The 24,805-nt window shown below is 39.6% G+C and overlaps 2 protein-coding genes across 2 annotated transcripts in view; both read right to left on the bottom strand.

Moving 5' to 3' along the window:
* Window positions 1-1,589: 1,589 nt before the first annotated feature.
* On the bottom strand, window positions 1,590-9,096 carry LOC587738 (cytochrome P450 2U1). The gene is made up of 8 exons (XM_011671645.2): window positions 8,642-9,096; window positions 7,755-7,928; window positions 7,095-7,254; window positions 6,339-6,472; window positions 5,396-5,631; window positions 4,754-4,870; window positions 2,930-3,257; window positions 1,590-2,111 (listed from the first exon to the last, which is right to left on the bottom strand). Exons 1-8 carry the CDS (start codon window positions 8,835-8,837, stop codon window positions 1,912-1,914), a joined length of 1,545 nt encoding a protein of 514 aa, XP_011669947.2. The 5' UTR covers window positions 8,838-9,096; the 3' UTR covers window positions 1,590-1,911.
* An 8,058-nt stretch (window positions 9,097-17,154) lies between these two features.
* The window catches only part of LOC594240 (vacuolar protein sorting-associated protein 11 homolog), a 29,983-nt gene continuing 22,332 nt past the window's right edge, over window positions 17,155-24,805 (bottom strand). Inside the window, exons 24-26 of the mRNA XM_030974980.1 lie at window positions 24,170-24,296; window positions 23,181-23,246; window positions 17,155-20,122 (exon numbers count right to left, since the gene is read on the bottom strand). Of these exons, the coding sequence (XP_030830840.1) occupies window positions 19,310-20,122; window positions 23,181-23,246; window positions 24,170-24,296 (1,006 nt within the window). The 3' untranslated portion in view covers window positions 17,155-19,309. The remainder of the gene's footprint in view (window positions 20,123-23,180; window positions 23,247-24,169; window positions 24,297-24,805) is intronic.

Raw genomic sequence — 24,805 nt, 5'->3', positions numbered from 1 at the left:
CATGGGAGGGTCTATGCCCAAGGGAGGGGGGGGGGGTCACAGCTCCCATCATAACTGGCTAAGCGGCGAAAGGGTGTCTTCGACGTTTTCCTTTAAAAAAAAGGGGGGTGTTTTTAAAGCACAGATCGCACAAAAACAAAAAAAGTGTACCTTTTTAGATTCACAGGTTCGGCGTCGTCTAAGTATTCCTTAAAAAGGGGGTGTTTTTCAAGCACTGATCGCACAAAAAAAGGGGGGGGGGTATACGTTTTCAGGGTCACAGGTTTCGACGTTTCCTTAAAAAAAAGGGTCATTTCAGAAAAAGTGCAATACGCCAATAGGGTACATTTCAGATGTTGATGGACACGGGTGGGTATAACATTTGTGTATGAGAGTGACCACCTGGGGGCCTATGATTGCATTATGCGCTTCACTCCTGCATGCATGCATGTTTTTTCACGATGTCATTTTTTACGTTTATGAATATTTAGAGTGCAAGTGATCCGCAGCTTGTGTTTTTACTGTAGTATTGTTTCGTGCTCATCCAAGTGGCTGCATAAATAGCAAAGGTCCCTGTTTTGTTAAACGATTTCCCAAATAACTTTGGGAAACTTTGGTATTACTTGTCTACTATATTCACCTTAATCTATACCCCCTCCCGGCCTCCCTCTCCCTGATCAGAATCTGTCTCGATCCCTCTGTCTGTCTGATGATCTCTCTCTCTCTCTCTCTCTCTCTCTCTCTCTTTGTATCTCTCTCTCTCTCTCTCTCTCTCTCTCTCTCTCTCTATCATATTCCAGATCTATAATTCTCTCTCTCTCTCTCTCTCTCTCTCTCGCTCTCTCTTTGTATCTCTCTCTCTCTCTCTCTCTCTCTCTATCATATTCCAGATCTATAATTCTCTCTCTCTCTCTCTCTCTCTCTCTACCTCTCTCTCAATGTGGTGAACTGGTCTGTCTGTACGTCACCAGCTATATGTTTGTATAACAACTCAATTTTTATTTGGCTTTATTGTCAAAATTATAAATGGATATAAATTACACATAGTCATAGTCAATATAGTAAAAAGCGTAAATAATTATGTTAATGAAACATTTAGTTATTGTATTCAATGTTATACAAATAATGAATGGTTATGAGTTCAATAGTGCGAATATGTTCATGAGTTGAAAGATTAACATTCTATTCAACGAGGCGTCAGCCGAGTTGAATAGAATTAACGTTAATCTTTTAACGAATGAAAATATTTGCACTATTAAACGAATGAAAAACATTCATTATTTGTTTTATACAACATCGAAGAAGACCTAATAGAACGTTAATCAACAAATTATGCTTTACTCCTTATAAAGATAAATTACAGTTCGAGTCAATTCTTCTCAATTACATGCAGATTGCCTTCGCGTCAGATACACGCAGGGATACGCGCGCGCACATGCATGCAGCAGAGAGATACGCAGTCTGCATATAACCAAAAATGCACGGCGCATATAACCAAAAATGCACGACCGTGCAATATACCATCTATTGAATATCATGTGACCAACAATCGTCCAATCAAATGACAAGGATCCACGTAGGTGTTGTATAAACAGCTATATCACACTGTACGATAGTTATACTAAGTGGTGTGTTTTGCGTCTTTTCCTTCCCTCCTTAAAATAATATATTTTAGGTTACATAGCAAACCTTTATATTCTTTCTTTATATTTAATAATATTGGATTCTTATTTATGCATATAATTAAACCTTTCTATAGGGACTGCAGGGTCATATTTAATACTGATTAAAAATATATTACTTATCAATACAAATGATGATCAAGTAGCTATAGATCAAAAAACAAATTATGTCTGACACGCTAATTACAGAGTTTTTCTTTGACTTTAAAAAATAAATCATGTTCTCAACATTCTGAAAATTATTCATCTCTCAGTGAGTCGGCATCGGGGTCTCCACTTCCGTGACGACGATTTTGAATGGAACAGCGGACAGGGTGAAGTTACCGCCATCCACGTTAAAATCAGGAACAGCCCCATCGGGCAAGGAATATTCAAACTTTCGGATCAAGGTGGTCAAAAATAAAAACATCTGCATCCGGGCGATCCGGTCCCCAACGCAGAGACGCCTACCTGTAAAACAAGGCATTTAAAAAAAGAAGAAATATAACGTCATCGAAGGTATGGGTAGGAGCTTGAAAAGTGTGAATAAACAGGACTAAGTAATTGGAAAAGGCAACAAACCATGCTAGGGTAAATGTCTCTTTAAATTATTCGGCAGTTCATTCGTCGAAACACCGGCTTGTTGGGGGGGGGGGCGGGGGGGGGGGCAGGGGGGCAACGCCTCTCCCATCCCCTTTGAGTTGTTGTTTTTCTTATTTTGCTCAGTGGGGGGAATTAAGAGTAAAAGAGGCCCCGAAGAAAACCTTGTTGACCATTATTTTCTAATATTGGGCCCCCATCATGGATTCGTCCGTGCCATCAAATAATTCGATTACGTGAATTCTGGCAATTAATACTAGTCTTAAGATGATACCCTTATTAGTTCACTAAAAGTAACGACACATAAAATTACATCCACTTTCAATTTGGTTCAACCCACAGGGCCTTGTGAAATTTTGCTTTTGTTTATGAGATTTAATATCACTAATAAACAGAGGTCAAACAATTTTCCATGTCATCATCTTTCATACTGGCGCCTATGCAACCCACCCCCTCGCCAACGTTGAAAGAGAAAGGGGGCCAAGGGAAATGACATAGCATGGGTACAGATCCACAGATGAGGAGCGGCGCGTTGAGCGTTAATCCCTGGCCACATCATCCTTTTCCCTATTTCCATTTCTTTATCTTTTCTCCCTTCTTTATCCATTTGGGTGTGGTACGTACCCCACCCCTCCCCCTGCCCCTTGTAGATTTTTCATAGTGAATAATACAACAATCATGGGTCTCACCTGCTCCATACGGCATGAAAGCCGGATTCTTCACCAGTTCTTTTCCATCCTCACTCAAAAACCGACTCGGATTAAACCGCTCGGGTTCATGCCAATTCTCAGCGTTCTGATGAATGTACCAGACGTTGGTCAGGACCAACGTTCCTTCTGGGATGACATAACCTTTGACCTCTACGTCCCGCTTGGCCTGTCGAGGACCACCCATGGGAGCCGGTGGTCGAAGACGAAGGACTTCCATGCACGTAGCTTCGATGAGCGGGAGTTCGTCTCGGTCTTTGATGGTGGGGTTACGGGTTGGCCCGATGACTCGCAGAATGTCAGCTCGAATCTTCGTCGAAATGAAGAAAGAGAAATTTATCATTTCCAATCAGATTTTCAGTGTTCTAAGCATTCACAGATAGAGGCATTTTCTGGAGATAAGGGTAGGGCTGGCTGTATATTAGTTTTCTTTTTAATATATTTCATTTTATATTCGCCGTCACACGAAAGTTAAGTTGGGCAATCAAATTGACATAAAACTCTAATTCAATAGAAACCGGCTAGAGCTATTTTACCTAGCAAAGTTGGAAACGAATCGTGCGAAGAACTAAAACCCACAATGCCAATTGCAGGGCGAGCAACTAGGGAACTTAATTTTGTTAAAGCATATAGCTCAGAAAATACGAATATCTTCAGCATTGAGTATGAGTCACTGTTAGATCTACCGAACCGGCTAAGCCTTTCCTTGTCTCCTTGAGATGCCATCCAAATGTTATGCGAGCTGTATTAAGCAAGCTCTAGACTTAACTCGGGACCAGACCCCTGATACCAGCCCCAGCAACTAACCTCAGCATCTGCAGCCATTCTTGTCGCAAGACCTCGGTACCCAAATTCTAAACCCAATTCCGACACCCAACCTCGGCATCCAACTCCGGCACCCAATCTCGGCAACCAATCTCGGCATCCAATTTCGGCGCCTAGGTACCTAACCTCGGCTCCCAACCCCGGCATACAACTTCGGCATACAACCCCGGCATCCAATTTCGGCGCCCAAACTCGGCACCCAACCTCGGAATTCGACATAGTCACCTAACTTCAGCACTCAACCTGGCACCCAAACCCGGCTCCCAACCCGGCACCCTACCCGGCATACAACCCCGGCACCTAACCCCGGCACCCAAACTCAGCACCCAAACTCGGCACCCAGCCTCAGCACTCATCCTCGTTACTCAACCCTGGTACTCATTCCCGGCTCTCAACATCGGCTCCCAACCCCATTACCTAATTAAACACGGTACCCAAACTCGGCACCCAACCTCAGCATCCAACTCCGGCACCAGAGTCGGTGATCAACCTCGGAACTCAGCCTAGAATCCTAACTTCGGCACTCAACCCTGGCACCCGACCCCGACCCCTTGGCACCTAACCCTGGCATCCAACCCCGGCACCCAAACTCGGCACGCAAACTTGGCACCCAACCTAGGCACCTAACTTCGGCACTAAAACCCTGGCTCACGACCCGGCACCCAAACTAGGCACCAAACCTCGACACTTAACCATGGCACTCAATCATTGCACACAACCTCAACACCCAACCTTGGCACCCAAACCATGGCACCCACCTCTGGAATCTGCCATTGGCACCTAATTACTAATGACAATCCGCGAAATGCAAAGTCGGTTTAATAAAGCGGTTTTGAACTTTAGCTTGCCATTGCATGTTCCAGGTTCTTCTAGTCTCTCCCCCGAGTTATCATGGGGTGGTTCGGACCCGGCTCAGCACCCGACTCCTGCCTAATTCGGCAAAACAAGTGAGTGACCGAGCATGACAATAAAGTTCCCTACCTTACTTTGTAGCTCAGGGTTGTCGATGAGATAGAGGAAGATCCATCGCAAAGCTGACGTCATCGACTCGGATGCAGCGAGGAAGATGTCGAAGACACCCCGCCAGATATTTTCCTCCTACAAGAAAAAAAAATAGAAACAAATCAAAATCGACAAGGGGTATTCATTTGCTATAGGACTCAGGTAAAGAGCGAACGGGCACAATTTCTTCTATTGGTAGAACTGTCGCCTGTCGCCCGCCTGTCGCCGAAAGTTGATTGAAGTTTCTCAAATTTGCGAGCGTCAAAAAAAGTAAGCAATTTAGTTTAACACTTTATCACAGTGACATCCACTACTGGAGAATAGGGTTGAACATGGTTGAATATCCATGTATTTGTTGTTATTTTGTTGTTGTTGTTGTTGTCAAACAAGCTTTACAAGACCAAAATGAATACAAAAAGATCATCTCACTGCTCGAATATCAGGTGAATATTGGTACATGAAGTTGAATAATTGAATACGGAGAGGGGTGGGGGCAGCAGTTCAAAGGGGGGCATAAAGTGCGAAAAATTTCTGACAAATGCGTTTATAAACGAAAATAGCGACATGTGATCTTGGAACAAAAATGTTAAAAGCGATTAAAGGGTGAAACAAAACCTATACCTTGAGATACGTGTCCATCCCATCTTCCTTCAGCTGCCTGACCTCGGCAAGATACATGTCGATGATGTCCCGTGTGTTGTCGGGGTCAAAGGTTTCCTGATGACGTTGGACGATGCCCCGGATGAAGTCCTGGAGGACGGCGAGGTTGCGGCGGACTTCGCGGTAGAGAGGGGTGTAGTAGAAATATCTGCTGACCAGGAGTAGCCCAGACGGTGACAAACTCCGGAATGAATTGCCTGATGTGAAAGGGTGTTTCAAAGTGTTTCTTTTGAGGCTACGTATGTACTTTTTTCATCGCAAGAATATATTACTGGGAATATTTAGATAATTTTACATTTAGAAGGGGCACGTTTCCCCCAATTAAATGGCGAACAAAAAAGGGAAGGAGGAAAGGAAATATGAAAAGAAGACGAAAGGACTCCTACACCCTCTGTGTTAAATCATATTCCATCCATGCAACTATCACATCCGGTGCCCCATGCAATGTTGTCCCCCCCCCCCCCCCGTCCCCAATGCATGGACCCACGCTACGCCCCTGATGACGAGTCAAAGAACTCGACTACTCAGAGAAATGTTCTTTCGCTAGGCATGTATACTATACAAAGTTGATGAAATGACAAAACATGTATAATCTGTGGAAATGATGATGATGACAACACCCCATTCTTGTAAAGCGAAGTGTCTCTATGCGTTTCTAAAGGGCTTGAATTGAATCATTACCCCCATCTCTAGATTAGCTGCAGTGATAAAGTGCTGAAGCACCCGCTTCTGTCATCTGGGTTGGGTCGAGGGTTTCAAAAGTAGATTAATGTCTTGCCAAGGGGCATTAGTCTGTGGCACTGGACTTCGAATCCCATATAGTGTGATCCACAATGGGGTGAATGCTCGATCACAACACAAACTCAATGTAAATGTGTATGAAAATTCTTTAGCAAATACTAACCTACGACGGTCAGGATATGGTGGAACTCTGGATCCGAGTATTCGTAGCTTTGGCCAAAACACATACTACAGATGATGTTGGAAACAGCGTTGTTGATGATGTGATGCGGGTCAAAACCCTGAATGTCTGAAGAACTGTTGTGATGGTAATAGCAGAATATTGGAGATCAAGAGAGAAAGAGAGGGATATGAGGAAGCGAGGGAGAGCTCGGGGCATAGTTTCACGAAACCGCCATAAGTACAAGTTCATCTACTTCCCATTGAAACAAGTGTTGAATTTAATACGCGCAATTCAATTGATCGTCGGTGAACTTGTTTCGTGAAACGCTACCCAGAGAGATAGGATAACATGCAGAATGATTAAATGAGAGAGTGAGAGAGCGTGGAGGGCAGCGCAGAAGAGATAGGTACATCGAGAGAGAAAAATACATTAGTAGAAAAACACATTTAAGATGTGATGAAATCTTTTGCAATTTTCTGAGAAAAAATGTAGTTGCTCTATTTCTTTTGTATTTAGTTTATTTTGTATTTTCAAAATTCTTCAATTTGCCTTTTAAAACTTGCAAAATTAAATTTCTACAATTAGTTTGCTCCAAAACAAACACATCTCGCATCTTGTCAATTCTGTTTTTCATCATTTCATTCACTATTATGATCATTATTAACATATCTGTTATGATCAATTTATTATATTTTCTTGTTATTGATATGGATATTAATTTACATATGTGATCATTTATTCAATTTTTATCGAAACCTTTTATTTGCTTCATCCTGGAAAGCTTTGCAAAGTCGCTCTGATTCTCTGACAATCACCGATTCCAACTTTTCCTTCTCCACTTCGAACTGTCTGAACGCCTTGGCGACAAATGTGCGCAGTTCTCTCCATTTATCACCACTTGCAAACGCCAGGCTACCTGGACAGAAATACGACGAATAAAAGTAGAAATGAGTATCGATATTATAAACCCTTCAGCACTTTAATTCTTTTTTGTGACGATTTACCTAGCTTCTTTGTTTTGTATAATAGAAAATTGATCTCTCTCAACAATTTGCACTTTATCCTTATTTCTTCATTCCACATTTCGCTCTTTCCATAACCTCACTTCAAACCCCACTCTTTTCAATTCTGTATTACCAATCTCCCTCCCCCACTCTCTATCTCTATCTTTCTCTCTCTCTCTCTCTCTCTCTTCTGTTGGTATTTTATTTCTCTATCTAGGATCCGTAATGTTATGCCACTTTCTACCCCTATCTCTCTCTCTCTCTCTCTCCCCCCCCCCCTTCCCGTCTCTTCTCTCTTTCTACCTCTCTTATCAGCTTCTCTGTCCCTTCTCCCTCTCTTCAGAGGGGACATAACAGCCCCTCTCTCACCCTTCCTCTTGTCCTGGACTTTCATTACTCTCATTATTCTCACCTTCAAGTGGAAGAGCCAGAGAGTACTCAATGGGAACGTTCCTGTCGGTGAACACGTCGGCTTCTTTGACCAGGGATTGTTTGACGGAGTCGACATCGTTGAGCACGACGGTCAGTTTGGTGCCCAGTCGGAGACTGATCAGCCCACCGTATCGTGTTGCCAAATGAGCGAAACCTATTACGGTATATCATTTTGAAAAGACGAAGACAAAGACAAAGACGAAGAAGAAGAAGAAGAAGAAGAAGAAGAAGAAGAAGAAGAAGAAGAAGAAGAAGAAGAAGAAGAGGAAAAGATTAACGAATTGTCATTATTCATTCAGATGTTGAATACGCTTTCCAAATCATTTGTCTTTTTATGATAACAATCAGAATAATAACTTGGTCTGATTTACCGTTGATATAGCTTCATCAGTTTTAATTCTTGTCTTCTAATTGGGAGTCTTTCAATTATTGATTGGATTCACTGTTTATAATATTTTTGACTACGTACCTACACGAATAACTCGAGAGACACATGGCACCATTATTATATTGACCACTAGTAGGAGAAGTAAATGCAAAAAGTGTGTGAGCGTGAAAAGAAAGAGAGAGAGAGAGAGAGAGAGAGAGAGAATGGGGAGGGAGAGAGGGGAAGAGAGAGGGCGGGAGAGAGAGAGAGAGAGAGAGAGAGAATGAGAACGAGAATGGTTATAGAAATAGAGCCTAGATAAGAGAGAGAGAGAGAGAGAGAGAGAGAGAAATAAAGCGTGAAGTATTTACAAAAAAAAACATACGAAAATGAATTATATGATGAATACATTTTCAAAAGGAAAATGTCACTGATAAAAAGAATCACCTATCTCGCAAAACAAACATTTATGAACAACCAATATCTAATCATATTCCGACCTTTGAACGGCGGCAGCTTTAGAAATGGTAGATACCCCAGAAGCGGTAGGCCTACGGGCCCGGGTGGAAGGTTCGGTGTCGTCTGCTTACTCGATCTGATATACCAGAGAGCTAAAAGGGCGCCAAGTAACCCAACCAATATCGTCTGCAATCCAAGGCCGGCGAAAGCTCCGATTACACAATCCAGCAATGACATAATGGTGTCCAGCGATGACGTAATATGGTGTCTCGTCAATAATAAAAGACTTTCCCTCTTTCGTACGCAGTTGGTTGTTGGCCTGCACAAAATGTATCCTAACTAAATGTATAAACATGGACAATTAATTCTACTTCACTACGACGACACTCAGAGCTAGCTGCCCTTAAATTAGGAGCAGCAATTTTGTTGACGCTGTAGATCTACAATTTGACGACCGTAGTATCTCCAGTTCCAGAGTCATTCTGTCTGCACTACAACTCGTTTGGGTTTTCAGGAACACCCGATTGCACGCTTGGCAAACTATTATCAATAGTTTCAGGATTTAGACAACAAGCGTCAGTAGATTCGGAATAATGCTCTTTCCTAGTGCGATTATGGATTTTGGTCCCTCTTTGGTGAGGGATTTGAACTGTCACGCGTGACCTCCTGACAAATATTCACACCACGTAACAAAAAAAATAGTTATAATTTTCATGAAAACAAGCACGAACTATACTTGCCTGACTTAAAATGAACTTGTATTTTACTCGTGATGCAGACGTTTATTTTATTTATACATATGATAATCGAAGAGGTAGGGAGAATAAGTACCCTTCACATGTCTGGGTGTATACCATTTTTTTTTTTTTTTTTTTTTTTTTTTTGGGGGGGGGGGGGGTTACTTTTGTTTTTCTCTTACTAGAATTTTTTTCTTCTTCTAACCCGACACTACTATTTTTCAAAATTGCCTCCTTTCGTCAATAGTTCCACAATGACACCCCCCCCCTCTCTCTCTCTCTCTTCCATCTTTCTGGTTTTATCTCATTCTCTATCCTTCCCCCTCTCCACCTCTCTTTCTCCTTCTCTGATGATCTCTCTCTCTCTATCTTCGAATATTTTGTTCCCTTTATTAAATTGTCTTTCTCTTCTGTTTTTTCTATGTCTCCCCTGTCTCTCTCTTTCTTTTCATTTCCCTCGTTCTATCTCTTTTTCTATTCTTATCTCTCTCTCTCTCTCTCTCTCTCGCTCTGCTTTTCTCTTTTTCTGCAAAAACATATATTCATGATAAGCCATCAATATATATTTTATGATATAAAGCCTTTAATTACATTTCTTCATGATCAATCTCTGATTTTACACTAGTCTGTTGTACGTTTTACATTAATTTAATCATAATTGTAATACCAGCAACTATTAAATATTCAGTATTATTAATATTCTTTTTTCAAATTTACTCCTGAAACATTTATATATTTTTTTCTTTAACCCTGCCATTCACATCCAGAGTAGAAAACGCATACGTTTAATTACAAAAAAAATCAACACGTTACTTCACATCATAAGAGAGGATGGAAATCAGAGTTTTTCCTTCCAATGTACTTATGGCTGGTTTACAGTTGTTTGCTTTATTAAACTACCAAATTAAGACACAAGACATACTTCTTGTAATAAACATACAATTATGGCAAGATAAAACACTGATAAAACTTTGACTGGAAAATATGATAATATTAACTCTATGTAAACATTACTTTTTCATCAACTTGAAATAATGAAATAGATAGAATGGTATACAAATATCAACAAAATCAGGATTATGGAACATGACTTGTACATTTTAAGGAACATATTTTAATTTTTGAATTGGAAGAAAACCGTAGGTACTTAGGATACATGTAAACATCTTTTGTACCTTTGTGGCAAACACTGTAACAAAACGCTTACACCATCAATTCTGATTATCAACTGACCATATCATGTATTGTATTCTATACTATTTATTAAACTTCATTGATGTACATCAAAAATCTTTATAAACATATAAATCATATAAATCAATTTACAATGCAATGTAACAAATCAATATTCTGTTTGTAAACATATATATATATAAAATGCAGCGGAGCAAAACAGAAGAAAAATTATATACAGCAGATAAACTCTTTTTTCTTCTTGTAATAACACTACACATAATGCATAAAGTAAATAATATAACGGTACCAAAATACATCCGAATATTTAGTTACAGAATACCTAATATAGCAATTTTCTAAATAGATTATAACTCATGTTATACAAAATAGGTATATGAGGTACATGGAATGCTATAGAGAATAGTTTCGCCTCAAATTAATGACGTAATGGTACCTATACATATATGCGCCCTACTGAAAGATTAAACCAAAAACATAAGATTGTAAATTTTTGCCTTGTCTATAAGGATTGGTCTTGTCGTTTATACATTAGGTCGAATACATAAATAAATATAGAGAATATATTTTTAACAAATTGTATAAGTTTTTAAAAATATTTTAGCAACATTAAAGAATTCCACAAAGGTTGTTTTTTGTCATCTTCTACTATAACGTCTCCCTATTGATTCTTTCAAGCATGCTTCTTCATCAAATGGATTCTTTCCAGTAGAGCTTAATGTTTCTTCACCAAATGGATTAGGAGGGGTGGGTGGCCTCGGAGGAGCGGCTTGCTGCCCCCCAGTTGATGATGGAGAACCCCTGCCCGGTTGGGCGTCGGGGTTTGTGAATGGGTTGTATTCTGCGGGGTATGACTGGCCCGGACCTTTAACTCCATAACGGCCCCGCCTCATCCTCAGAAATGGTGCAAAGAGGGCATCTGTTTCACGGCTCGCCACGGCTTGGGACGCAGGAGCCATGGACTTGGTTGGTGGAGGCCGCTTTCTCGATCCTGCGATATACCAGACAGCTATAAGGGTTAAAAGGACGCCGAGTAACCTAAATATCGTCTGCACTCCAAGGCCGGCGAAAGGTCCGACCAGACAATCCAGCAATGACATGATAGCGTTCATGGTGTCTCACAAAAGGACTAGTACTTTCTCTTTCTCACACAGTTGAGTCGGTTGTTGGCCGGCCTCCACAAAAAAGCATCTTAGATATGGTTCGTAGGAACGATAATTTCGTACTAATCTCCCTGTTTTTCCATTGTCTGAAAATTGTTCGTACGGCTTTCGTAGCAGTTCGTAATGGCATTTGTGACCGAGGCTATAGATATATAAATGGAAATACTTCTACTTCTACGACGAAACTATATGCGCTGCAATTTTGTTGAATCTGTATATCTCCAATTTGACGACATATCTTCCGTTCCACAGTTATTCTGTAAAGGGTTTTGTATCCCTTTTGTATGCACTACAACTCGTTTTGGATTTTGAGGGAATACCCATGCAATTGCACGTTTGGCAAATTATTATCATAAGCGATTTCGTAATAGTAGACCATGGGCTGCCGGCGAGTCACATGACTTGGCTGGGTCACGAGGTCATTTCCCCTACAAAATCTCGCTTTCGAACCCGCTAGCGCTGTGTGTGTGTACATGCACGCTTCGTACACCGGTACAACTAGTTTTCAGCGTATAAACTCTCGGAAATTCAATCATACGATCGCCCATTCTCAGTGGCGGATCCAGGGGGGGGGGGGCCGAAACGGCCGCATAAAATCTCGAGCCACGGATTCAAAGTTAAACGTTTAAAACAGCCCCTGCTTTTTGAGGAAAAAAAATGAAATGGCACAATATTTTGGATGTCTTTCAAATAGAAGCTATATACTCAACAGTCAAATTTTAAATTAACGGTAGGGCCGCTTCACAACTCTTATTTTGCCCTTCCTTTGGATTCAGCTCATACCAACTCGCTTGTGCTTATATTTGAACTCATGTTGATAGTAATCATGGACAGGGGCGGCGATCCTGGGTCCGATAGGGGGACACGTCCCCCTGGAAATTTATATATATAGCTAGAAAGAAATATACATGTAGCAGAAGGAACGTACATATTGGGCTTAGGGGTTTTCTAGAATGCATAATATTTCAGCATTCTACATTGCAAAATCTCGCTTGGTCGCTACGCCCCGGCCCTCGCCCGATAACACAAAACTATGAAATGACGCTCCCGGTCGTGAATATTCCATGGTTGGTGTAATTTTTAGTTTATATTTTTCCCCTTTCATGTCTACTGACCTAATTGTGTGCTATCACAATCATGATTGTTTCATTTTCCCTTTAAATCATGCGTAGCTAGGAGCGGTAGGGGCATTAAGAGGACATAAGACGAAAAAGGAGCAGACAAAGAAACATTTTTTAAAATTCTGACAGGTCGAGAACGGTACAACACATAGTCTTCTTTCTCTAATAATTTAATGAAACGTTAAGCTTCTGCGCTTTGCGCTGGAGGGGGAAACTGAATTCAGAGAAGGATTAAGAGTCAAGAATAGAACAACGAATTATCTTCTTTCTCTAATAATGTCATTAAACTATGAAAGGTCAAAGCTTGGAAATTAATTCAAACAAGGATTAAGAATCGAGAATGGGTCAACGAATCGTCTTCTTTCTCTAATAATTTAATGAAACGTCAAAGCTTCCGCGCTCAACGCAGAAGGGAGGAAACTGATTTCAGAAAATGATTAAGAATCGAGAACGGTACAACGAATCATCTTCTTTCTCTAATAATGTAATGAAAGATCAAAGCTTGGAAATTAATTCAAACAAGGATTAAGAATCGAGAATGGGACAACGAATCGTCTTCTTTCTCTAATAATTTAATGAAACGTCAAAGCTTCCGCGCTTCGCGCGGGAGGGGGGGGGGGGGGGAAACTGAATCCAGACAATGATTAAGAATCGAGAACGGTACAACGAATCGTCTTCTTTCTCTAATAATTTAATGAAGCGTTAAGCTTCTGCGCTTTGCGCTGGAGGGGGAAAACTGAGTTCAGACAAGGAATATATAAGAGTCGAGAATGGTACAACAAATCATCTTCTTTCTCTAATAATTGAAGGAAGGTCAAAGCTTCCGCGCTTCGCGCGGGAGGGGGAACTCAATTCAAACAAGGATTAGGAGTCGAGAATGGCATAATGAATAATCTTTTTTCTCTAATAATTTCATAAAACTATGAAAGGTCAAAGCTTCCGCGCTTCGCGCGGGAGGGGGGAAACTTAATCCAGACATGGAAAAAGAGTCGAGAATGGTACAACAAATCGTCTTCTTTCTCTAATAATTAATGAAAAGTCAAAGCTTCCGCGCTCCGCGTTCGCGCGGGAGGGGGGGGGGGAGGGGGACTCAATTCAGACAAGGATTAGGAGTCGAGAATGGTACAACAAATCCTCTTCTTTCTCTAATAATTTCATGAAACATCAAAGCTTCTGCGCTTCGCGCGTAATGGGGGGGGGGGGGAACCTTGAGCTGCCCGAATATGAATTTTGTATATCTTTTCTCGTATATTTTGGTGATAAATAACACTTTCACAAAAATTGCATTCAGAAAGTGAAATAATGTACACGGTCGTCATCTGATTACTGAAGTATTATCCTCAAATTTTTTTCTCGCTCGCTTCGCTCACTAGCCGAATTGTGAAACCAGAAAATTACCTTTTCGGGCAAGAGGCCCGGTATGGTGCTTCTAATATGACCTTGTCAGTATTGGTATGTTGAGTTGAAAAACGGTCTGCGCGATTTTCAAATTTCCGCCCCCCCCCCCCCCCCTATTGGAAAATCCTGGATCCGCGCCTGCATTCTTGTCTAATTTACTGCTTTTTTATTCGTATTGACAATGGAAGACGATACGGTGGTGTCTATAGATGACATAAAGTTGTGGACAGTTCCTGCCCTCAAAGATTATCTTCGCAAAAGGAACTTGAAAGTCAGCGGGCGAAAGGAGGAGTTGGTAGCGCTTGTGTTTGCTGCGAAGATGATGCTGGAGCTCGCGGCGCCAGCCACCTCAGCCGGTGTGGCAGAGCCCCGGTGGGGTCACTCAATGTGACTTCCGGACCGCATGACCGTTACCAAAATCGCGGAAAAAGGGGTCAATTTCAAGCAATGTCCGAGGACAAAATATTCCTCGAAATAAAGAAAATAGGGGGGCACAGGTGTCCTCGAAATTGACAAATAGGGGTCAGGAAAAGGGAAAAGAGAAAACCGGGAAGAAAAATTCTCGGAGCCGAGTCTTGTCCTTGAAATATGGTAAAATAGGGGTAAATTTGCGAAAGTGTCCTTACAATCTTATAAATAGGGGTATTCCAAAGTACGATTTTGTCCTTGTTTTGACGTAAAAAAGGGGGTTAAATTTCACTAAATGTCCTTGAAATTGACCGCAAAAGGGGGTTATATGCATTGGTGGTAACGGTCATACGTGTCACTCTTTGCAGGGAGTGACCCCACCGGGGGCAGAGCAGCAGAAGAAGGAACATTACGGAGACTTGTTGAAGACACCAACAGGTAGCTTGCCGGACCCTGATGGACTTGTACAAGGAGGGGAGTCTGAGCAATCAATCATCTCAAATGAAGCATCTAATCACATGATGTTGCAAAATTTATTACAATTTCAGGTTTAATTGAACCAAAAATAATTCCTAGGAAAGCAAAATCAAGACACACGTGACAATATCATTGATATCCCCCATCCCCGGCCCCCTCCACCCAAAATAGATCTAGATCTACCTTAGATTTTCAAACATGAAAATTCATGCGTGGAACCGACGTATAATGTCAGATTTCAAGTCGGTAATCAAATTGCATAATCATAACAGTACTTGATAATAACTATTTATTCATGTCTTCCTATCATCCGCGGGGTGAATTTATTGCATTTTTCTTCTGAAACATCACCAAGAAATTTAATTTCGGACGACACTGATGACTGGTGCCCGGCCCCCCCACTCAGAGGTCGGAATGACCGCATGCGTGTTGCCAAAATGTCCGGTAAAGGGGTACTTTTCGTGCGACAAAGTCCGGCCCGAGATTTGCAAAAAAAGGGGTGTATTTGACTTTTCACCCGGAGATTTCTTTAAAAAGGGGGTGTTTTTCTTTTTTTCTCTCATCTCTTTGGAATCCTGAGAAATTATTCCGAATTTAGGGGGGTACATTGAGCATTTTTCCTGATTTAGGGGGGTCTCCAAGGCAGGAAAAGCCCGCAAAAAGCCCGCGAAAGGGGGGTTCGGAAATGTTGGCAGTCCTCAGATAGGGGGTGCTTTCAAAAAGAGGGTACGAGCATATGCGTACCCTAAATAACACTGAGTGGGGGGGGGGGGGGGCCGGGGACTGGTGAAGCGGGTCGGTCGTCGACGGGATGAGATCACGAAACTCGCTGTCAAAAGCCTCAAAAATCCATCAAATATACTTTTGTTCTAATCTAAGAAACAAATAAAGGTTAACCTTTCAACTACTTGTTCCTGAGATGATCGCGGTGATTCAACAAAAAAAGTAAGAAATTACACGCTCATACACTATGAATATGACAGCCAAAGAAAGCGGACAAAATATACAGTTCCTCAGGTAGACAAAGGAACATCCCTTCACTGCTATTATGTAAAAAGGTGAATATGCATGTGACACCTGTTCTACACATTTTTACATAATAGCAGTGAAGGGATGTTCCTTTGTCTACCTGAGGAACTGTATATTTTGTCCGCTTTTTTTTTGTCAGTCATGTTCATATAGTGATAATAATTACCACAGCACAAATGAATCGAGTTAAACGCACGATTCTCCAGAACAAAGGCAAAACACGGCAATTTTACTTCTTTTGACCTTTGACCCGACGAAGCTGGCACATGCGCAAAGGGAATTACGAAATGGCTTATAATCTCGTGATTTAGACAACGAGCGTCAGTAGATTCTGAATAATGTCCCTTTCTTATTGCGATTGTGGAGTTTGTTTCGTCTTTGGAGTGGCAGCCTGAACTGTCACGCGTGACCTCCTTACAAATATTTACACACCGTAAAAAGCACCCAGTTATTATTTTCATACAAACAAACATGAACTAGATTTACCTGAATGTACATGTATTTTACTTGTGATGCGGATGTTTTGTTTTATTTGTACAAAGGATATTCGAAGAGGTCAGGAGGATATGTACACTTTAAAAAGCCCGATTGTCTACCCTTTTTTTGGGGGGGGGGGTGTCCTTTTGTTTTTCTCCTTCTAGAATTGTTCTCTTCTCCTAATCCGACACTACTACATTCTAAAATTGCCTCCATTCGTCAATAACTCCATATTATATGATCCTCTCTCTCTCTCTCTCTCTCTCTCTCTCTTTTCTCCATCTTTCTCGTTCTATCTCTATTCAGTATTCCTCCCCTCTATCTCTCCATCCTCTCCTTCTCTTTCTTCCTTCTCTGTTGATCTCTCTTCATCTTTAAACATTTTGCTCCCTTTGATAAATTGTCGCGACCTTTCACTGTTTTTCTATGTCTCCCCCTCTCTTTTTCTCCATCTCCCTTGTTCTATCTCTTTCTCTATTCTTCTCCCCCTCTCTCTTCTTTCTCTTTTTCTTGTATTAAAAAAAAGAATATCCATAATGAGCCATCAATATATATTTTTCAATATAAAGTCTTCCATTACATTTATTACGTAACTATCATATTCATGATAAATCTCTGATCTTACACTAGTCTGTTGTACTTTGTACATTAATTAAACCATACTTGCAATACCAGCAAATGTTAAATATTCAGGTATTATCAATATTTTTTTCTCCAAAATAACTCCTGAAACATTTATATATTTGTTCTTTAACCCTGCCATTCACTACCAGAATAGAAACGCATGTTAAATCCCCCCCCCCCCAAAAAAAAAAAAAAATCAAATCAACACTTTACTTCACATCATAAGAGAGGATGGAAATCTGTTTTTCCTTCCATATTTACATGTATGACAGAGTTATAGTTGCTTTATTAATCGACCAAATTAAGACATACTTCTTGTTCTAAATATACAATTAAGGCAAGATAAAACACTGATAAAACTTTGACTGGAAATTGTGATAATATTCTAACTCTATGTAAACATTACTTTTTCATCAACTTGAAATAATGAAATAGATAGAATGGTATACAAATATTAACAAAATAAGGAATATGGACATGACTTGTAGACTTAAGGTGCCATATTCTAATTCTTGTAATTGGAAAAGAAAATGAAGGAAAAGCAAGTCTACAAGAGGGTTCAATAGAACATTATTAAGATATAAAACAATTTGATATATCATTTTGATGGAAGAAACAATCTGACCTCATGGAATTCCTCATCATTCCTTGGTCATCAATTTGTTTACAGTATTTAAACTTGTTAAACAATTTGATATCATATCATTTCGATAGAAGAAACAATCTGACCTCATGGAATTCATCATCATTCCTTGGTCATCACTTTGTTTACAGTATTTAAACTTGTTAAACAATTGATGTGCAAGTTTTAACCACAGTGATACATCGCAGAAAGAAATTCCTTTCAATCCATGAAGGCTTTTCACACAAAACAAAAGCAATGAGAGGGTTGGAAATATAATTTTTCGCAGTCTCAGTGAAACGCATGTATATTGACATTGGTCAAGAAAAAAAATGGTGGGGATGGTCACATGACCTTGTCACATATCTTAGCTCCAGTGAACTACTGTTAGCTAAAAAAAAACAAGAAACTACACAAATTTGAGGGATTGATTTGCCAGGAAAAGTCCACTGTCACGGCTTTAGGTTGGTGGAAGCTTAAACGACAAAAGATGCATTGAAATTCTCTCATCCTAAAAATATTACTCTTGATGGACAGCTTGCAAGTTCTCCAAAATTAATATTAATTAGCATAAAACAATAACACATTACCTACCTTGTAATACCACTAAGTTTGATATATCTCTCCAATAAATATACAAATACATCACAAGAACATATATAACAACATAAAGCCTATGTACACTATGAAAAAGTGTCAAAATAAAAATGGAAAATTAAGTGTGATCCTGTAAATTTCTGGCTAGTGGAAACATCTGAGAAGGCATTTGCTTGCCAATCCATCATACTTTATTACCAGATCTAATCTTTGCACAAAAAAAAAGAAAAAAGGTGAAGTTACTTTGCATTATTAGCATCATACTAGCATCAAAGAATTTGAACACACCGATTTGGGGAATTTGTCAATACTGTACATGAGCTTTAAATATGATTCCTCTAAAATCGATTATTTCATGACTACCTGGAAGTCTGCATGCCAGGAAAATACTGTAAAATCATATTTTTGTTTGCAACCAAAATATTTCACAAAATTTTAAAATAAGTGGACACTTTCACCACTTAGAAATTGTCACAAAATTGTCAACATTTTGTGTGATAATGCAATCACTTTATGTTGTAATATTTCATGAATTTGGACAACACAATTTTTTTGTAGGCTTAAATTCACAAGGGATGTTTGAACTAATCCAGGGTCTATCACCTGTAGGTCAAACCTCCATCTTAGACAATGATAGGTGTACTAATATAAGCATATCAAATGAACATGAACATATCATTGAAGGCTCTTTGGACATGAGGATATACACAAACTACACATGTGGAGGTTTAACCATGGGTTAAGAGCTAACATACATGTAAACATCTTTTGGACCTTTGGGACAAACACCATAGCAAAAAGCTTACACCATTCTGATTATTAACATACCATATCATGTACATGTCAGCAACATCAAAGAATTTCAGTTGAAGAAAGGGTTATTTTTGTCATCTTCATCTATATCGTCTCCAAATGGATTCTTTCCAGCAGAGCTTGTTTCTTCACCAAATGGATTCTTTCCATCAGAGCTTGTTTCTTCACCAAATGGATTCTTTCCATCAGAGCTTGTTTCCTCACCAAATGGATTAGGAGGGGTGGGTGGCCTCCGAGGGGCAGCTTGCTGCCCCCCAGTTGATGATGGAGAACCCCTGCCCGGTTGGGCGTCCTGGCCTGAACCTTTAACTCCGGAATAGCTCCGCCTCGCTGGTGCAACGGGGGCAGCTGTACCACGCCCTTGCTGGGATGCAGGTTTCACTGGTTCACTGGGTTCATCAAATGGGTTGTACTCCTTGGTGGGCGGGGTACTCCGAGCTTGGCTCTGCTGGGCCGGGGTTTGCACACGTTTAGGAGGGTCTGCAGTTCTGATTGGTCGGCTTGCCGTGGCTTGGGTCGGAGGAGGCATAGACCTGGTTGGTGGAGGCTGCTGGGATGGGGGTGGGGTTCTTTTTGTTGGGGGTGTGGATGGTCGCTGTGGGAGTGCTTGCTGGCGAGAGCTTGGCATGGATGCGGTTGGGGCCCTGGTGACCTTGGTCTTGACCGGCTGTTGGGTGGATACACCTCCCTGGGGTCTAGGGGCAGCGGACATTGCACTTGGGGTGGGACGGGGTGGTGCGGCTGCAGATCTGACTTGCTGAGCTGATGGGGGAGGTGGTCTAGATGGCTGGCTAGGTTGTGACCTTTGAACCGGGGTTACCGACTTGGATGGACTACTAAATGAGTCAGTCAGAAGGGTGACCTATCCACAATGAGAAAATGAAAGTACCCAGTATTAGTTAGAATAACTACTGAATCAACCGTTATGTTAACATTTAAGACTTTTACCTCATTCACCCAATCAGTTGACTGATCGTATAGAATGAACTATTTTTACATCCATATATAACTCTGCAGTAAATTTCAAAATCTGTCTAGTTTATATTAGTCTACAGGTAATTAATTTATCTGTGTTATCATGTCACAAGTAAATATTTCTGAAACATGCACGAGCTTCTAGGCAATCAGAAAGTACATGCAGATCATTGAACCTACGGGACCTGTCAAGAACCCTAAGGCCCGTATTCTACTCAAATTTCAAATTTTGTCAAAACTCAGATTAAACAAAAGAAGTAAGCCTGAGTTCTTAATTTTCCTTTTGTTAAATGTGATGTTCTTAATTCTCCTTTTGTTAAATGTGATCTTGGATTTGGTTCAGTTTCAACTGAATTGGTAGAATATGGACATAGGAGATCCAGATATTGATTTAAATTACTAAATTAAATATGTTATCTGTGAAGGCTTCAATGGTGAGGAAAGATTTGAGAGGGGTTTGAGTTTACACCACGCATTCTTTTGACAGGGTGAGTTGGTCCTGAAAGAGGAAACCTGAAGATGATAGGTACAACCATTTGAAAAGTCGAGATAGAGCATGGGTGGACCCTCTTCAGGGCCAACTAACCCTGTCGAAAGAATAGGTGCGGTGAAGCCGCAAACCTCACTCAAATATATCAAATACTGTATGTTAGTCAAACTTTATCCCTTTTCGACATTTAATCTCACATGCGATAGAATAGTGCTCCATTGTGAAAGCCGTTCACACATGACATAATAAAGTGGCCGTTAAAAAATAATGTGGCAAGATAAAATGACATAACCATAGTGCACTTCACATTTCTGTTTCTTAAAACACTAAGGTACATGCAGGTTAATACACTTTAGTGTCATTGCATCACTCAGTTTCATTTTTTTCTTCAAATCCACATGCCTTTCATTGACACATAAAACATTTTGAATTTCCTACAATTTTTTTTTAGGTGGTTTCCCACATCAAATGTGAACAAGTCTAAATGTCAAAATGGAAGCATGCAGTGAAGGTAAAACACAATTTTGGTCAAAGCCATAATATGAGGCAGAAAATATGAGAATTTTGATAATAGATACAGATGTATATGTAAGCGCCAATTTAGAGTAGTACCTGAAATGTTTCATGAAAGTTATAGATTCATGAAATGGGTATACTTTGTGAAAAAAGTAAAGGATTTATGAACTGTTTATGAATTTATGAAATTTGTAATGTTTAATAATTAAATTTTTTATTTATTTTTTATTTTTTAAGATGCAACAGGAAACCTATTTCATGGCCCTTTCCAAAACTGTGCTTTACCGTGAGGTGACTCTCAACACTTACAAGAATGCAAACTAAAGACAAAATGCAATCAGCAGGCAACTGATTGGTTTCATGCTTTTAGAAGGAAAGGTTGTCAGGGCGTGAAGACAACGTCTGAGACGGAACAGAATCGTTCACAGAGTTGTCGGAAAATGGTGCAGAAGACACAATCAACTGACAATGCAATGACACAGATTGAAAGACAAGTACAAAGATTAGAGACAGAATGTTAAAAAGGGACAGGCTAAAGGACAAGATAAAGATCAGTTCTGGTCATGCGATTGCATTGTGAAAGAAACGTTGTGGAATCGATCAGAAAATGTTGAGCATCTAGCATACAAGTATTGGTGTGTACTGCAAGGTTCGGGAATCATCAAAATAATAAGAAATTTGGCCCAGCCTTGGTAAAGTTACAAGCACTGTACACAGAAAGATGTATATGGGACTACATGACACGTGCGCGATATCTATCAGGTCCAAATAGATATACTAATTTACCAAATATATCAATTAGTAGGCGGCTTCTCGGAAAAATTTGTATCATCACGTATTAGTCAAAACATATTATTTCACATGATTGGTAATAAGAGCTTCTATTTCATTTTTTGAGAGGGGGGGTTTCCAAAACTGGTCTTTACCTTTAAGGCTTATTCAGATGTGACGCGGCAAAACTTAACTTTAATGATAACATAGTATGCTTCGCATTTCTGTATCTTATAGCACAGAGCTCAGTTAATACGCGCAAGTCCTTCCTTGCACGCAGTTGCCATTCACACCGTATCTGAACAAGCCTTTAATGTTAATGTTAACGTTTTCAAAAACTAAATCTTGTTTAAAATGTCTCTAATCAAAGTCGTCTTTTTTATTGTTTTAAGTCAGATTTCTCTGCAGGAAAGAAAGATTAGAGACTGAATTGAAGAAGATTAAGGAGACTTCTGACGGGTATACACAAACACATCACAACAGTAAAACACAGTTTAGGAGGGATCAGGGAGAATTAACAAGTTCTTTTTGTTTCTGTTTAAACCCTCTTAGCATATTTCAAATCAATATACTATGATTTCAAAGGCTATAAAGACTGTTAAATTGGCTGTTCTTTGTAAATTAGGATGAAAAATGTCTTTGCATGTAAGTTCCTTTTTTTTTAATATGAAGAATAAATGTTCATTATCCTATATACATCTGTTAAATTTGAAGAAAAAAATGTCTTCATATCACTTCAAAGGAATGTTTGGAAATAGAGAAATAAATTCAGAACAATATAATGGAGGTCCTATTACCGCTGTTGAAAATGCCTTAATTAAATGGCCTGTATAAAATCAGCGGAAATTAATGCATGTACATGTAAGTCTACCAGTATGAGTGAAAGAGTACATTAGTCTACAGAAACAGACAACAAAATGCACTGCACAGCACAACATCCAAATACAAATCCAACCTCAAGTTTTGGTTGCAATAAATAAATAATAATAATACTAACACATTCACAATTAGACAGTTATGTGAACATAATATTCACAAGATAACATAAAGACTGCATTACACCACACTGACATAATAACTCATAAAGGTCTAACTATGCAAACATTGCCTCTCTGACAAAAACATTGCATGACAATCATCATTCAAACTAAATAAGTTACTTCTTTACCTTATTGAAAACTCCTCTACCAAAATAATCTGCTACAACTGAAAAGCCATCTTGAGATTTTTCCAGCTACGTAAAACAATAATAATGGACATAAGAGAAAGAGAGAACAAGTTAAAAACATTAGACAAGAACAATTTTGAATAGAATATGATTCTTTTATAATGTATTAATTTCTGAAAAATTCAATAGAAATCCAAAGCTCAAAAACATAGCTTTGTAAAGCATATATACAGATGATAACAGCTACGATAATTATCGGATTTAAAAGAGCTTTTCCCCAAGGACACAAAATGATAAACTATATAATGTTCAATCAATTGTAAGACATTACCTCTGGGTGAATTCGAAAATAAATGTCTGCTTCAGTTTCAATAACTGCTTTTGTGGTTGTTTAGTTTCTGGGAATAGATTAATGTAAAAATTAAACACGTCCATTTTCACTTGGAAATATGGTATATAAGTGTAATACTTCCTGGCCCTCTTGTGAAAACAAGATACGGTGATAGAGAACTTTCTGTAGCTGCCCCCAGTTGTGGAATAGCCTCCCGTCCTACATCCTAAATGCTCCTTCTATATCCACTTTCAAAGTAATGTTAAAAACACCATCTGTTCAAATCCATATCATGAATTTTGTCTTCTCTAAACATGTCAAAATAAATAAATGATGTCGTACTACTATTTGTTATGAAATAAGTCATCTTTAGCATAATTTAAGTTAGATTAAGTTGATTTATTAATTTATCTGTAACAAACTGTAATTTTGTAACATAACATAGCGTAACATACCGTAATTTTGTACTGAATAATATTGTGTAAACATGGTGCTGTAGTTCCGGCTTTTATTTTGTGTAAGGACATTGCTTCACTTAATGGCTGCTGGGACAACAGCACCACAGCGCCTAGAAACAATGTATTAGGCGCGTTATAAATGTGATCTATTATTATTAAAGGGAAATGGTGTGATTGTGAGAAGAAAAATGTCTACTAACCTGTCGATGAAACTGTTCATGGAGGTCTTTGCTCTGCTCCTGTGCCTTGATGATATCCAGAACCTTCCTGTTCTCAGGCAGACATGCAGGACACTCCTGCTCATTCTCAGCATAACTCTCAAAGCAACTGTAACAAAGGAAGCAGGATTAAGGTTGATTTTATTACTTTAGTTTTAATAATTAGTTGTACAGTCAGGGGTGATAGTCAGCACTAAAAAGTTTTTTTTTCCCTGAACCAAGACAGGTGCCTATGTTATATGTTTCAATGAGAGAACATATTCAAGGGAAACAATAAATGTGCTTTTTATGCCTTCTAGCCGGAGGCATATGATGTTTTTGGGGTGTCCGTCCGTCCATCCGTACGTCATACCGTACATCCCGTTCTCGTGATCGTGTTATCTCAAGAACCAATTGATGGATTCCCGCCAAACTTGGGTCATGGATGTATCTTGCAGAGCCAATGAACTGATTAGACTTTGGGGTCACGAGATCCAAGGTCAAAGGTCACAGGACTCATTATGTATGCAAAAATAGCTCGCTTCTGTTTTGGTTTGTAAAATTGCTCCATGGCAGAGGCATCATTTTTGACCGCGCGCGGTCGAAGGTCCATCTAGTTTGTTTTCGTATTTGCTCGTT

The sequence above is a fragment of the Strongylocentrotus purpuratus genome, unplaced genomic scaffold, assembly GCF_000002235.5.
Source record: "Strongylocentrotus purpuratus isolate Spur 01 unplaced genomic scaffold, Spur_5.0 spur5_scaffold_7, whole genome shotgun sequence".
Lineage (NCBI taxonomy): Eukaryota > Metazoa > Echinodermata > Echinoidea > Camarodonta > Strongylocentrotidae > Strongylocentrotus > Strongylocentrotus purpuratus.
Note: the sequence above shows the minus strand (reverse complement) of the source record. Positions and strands in the feature narration are given on the sequence as shown.

Excerpts from the sequence above, each read along its gene's own strand:
- LOC587738 (XM_011671645.2), bottom strand. The coding sequence starts at position 8,837 with ATGTCATTGCTGGATTGTGTAATCGGAGCTTTCGCCGGCCTTGGATTG. Across the intron at positions 5,632-6,338 it reads CCATATCCTGACCGTCGTAG|GCAATTCATTCCGGAGTTTG; the intron begins GTTAGTATTTGC and ends CTTTCACATCAG. Across the intron at positions 4,871-5,395 it reads GGATGGACACGTATCTCAAG|GAGGAAAATATCTGGCGGGG; the intron begins GTATAGGTTTTG and ends TTTTTCTTGTAG.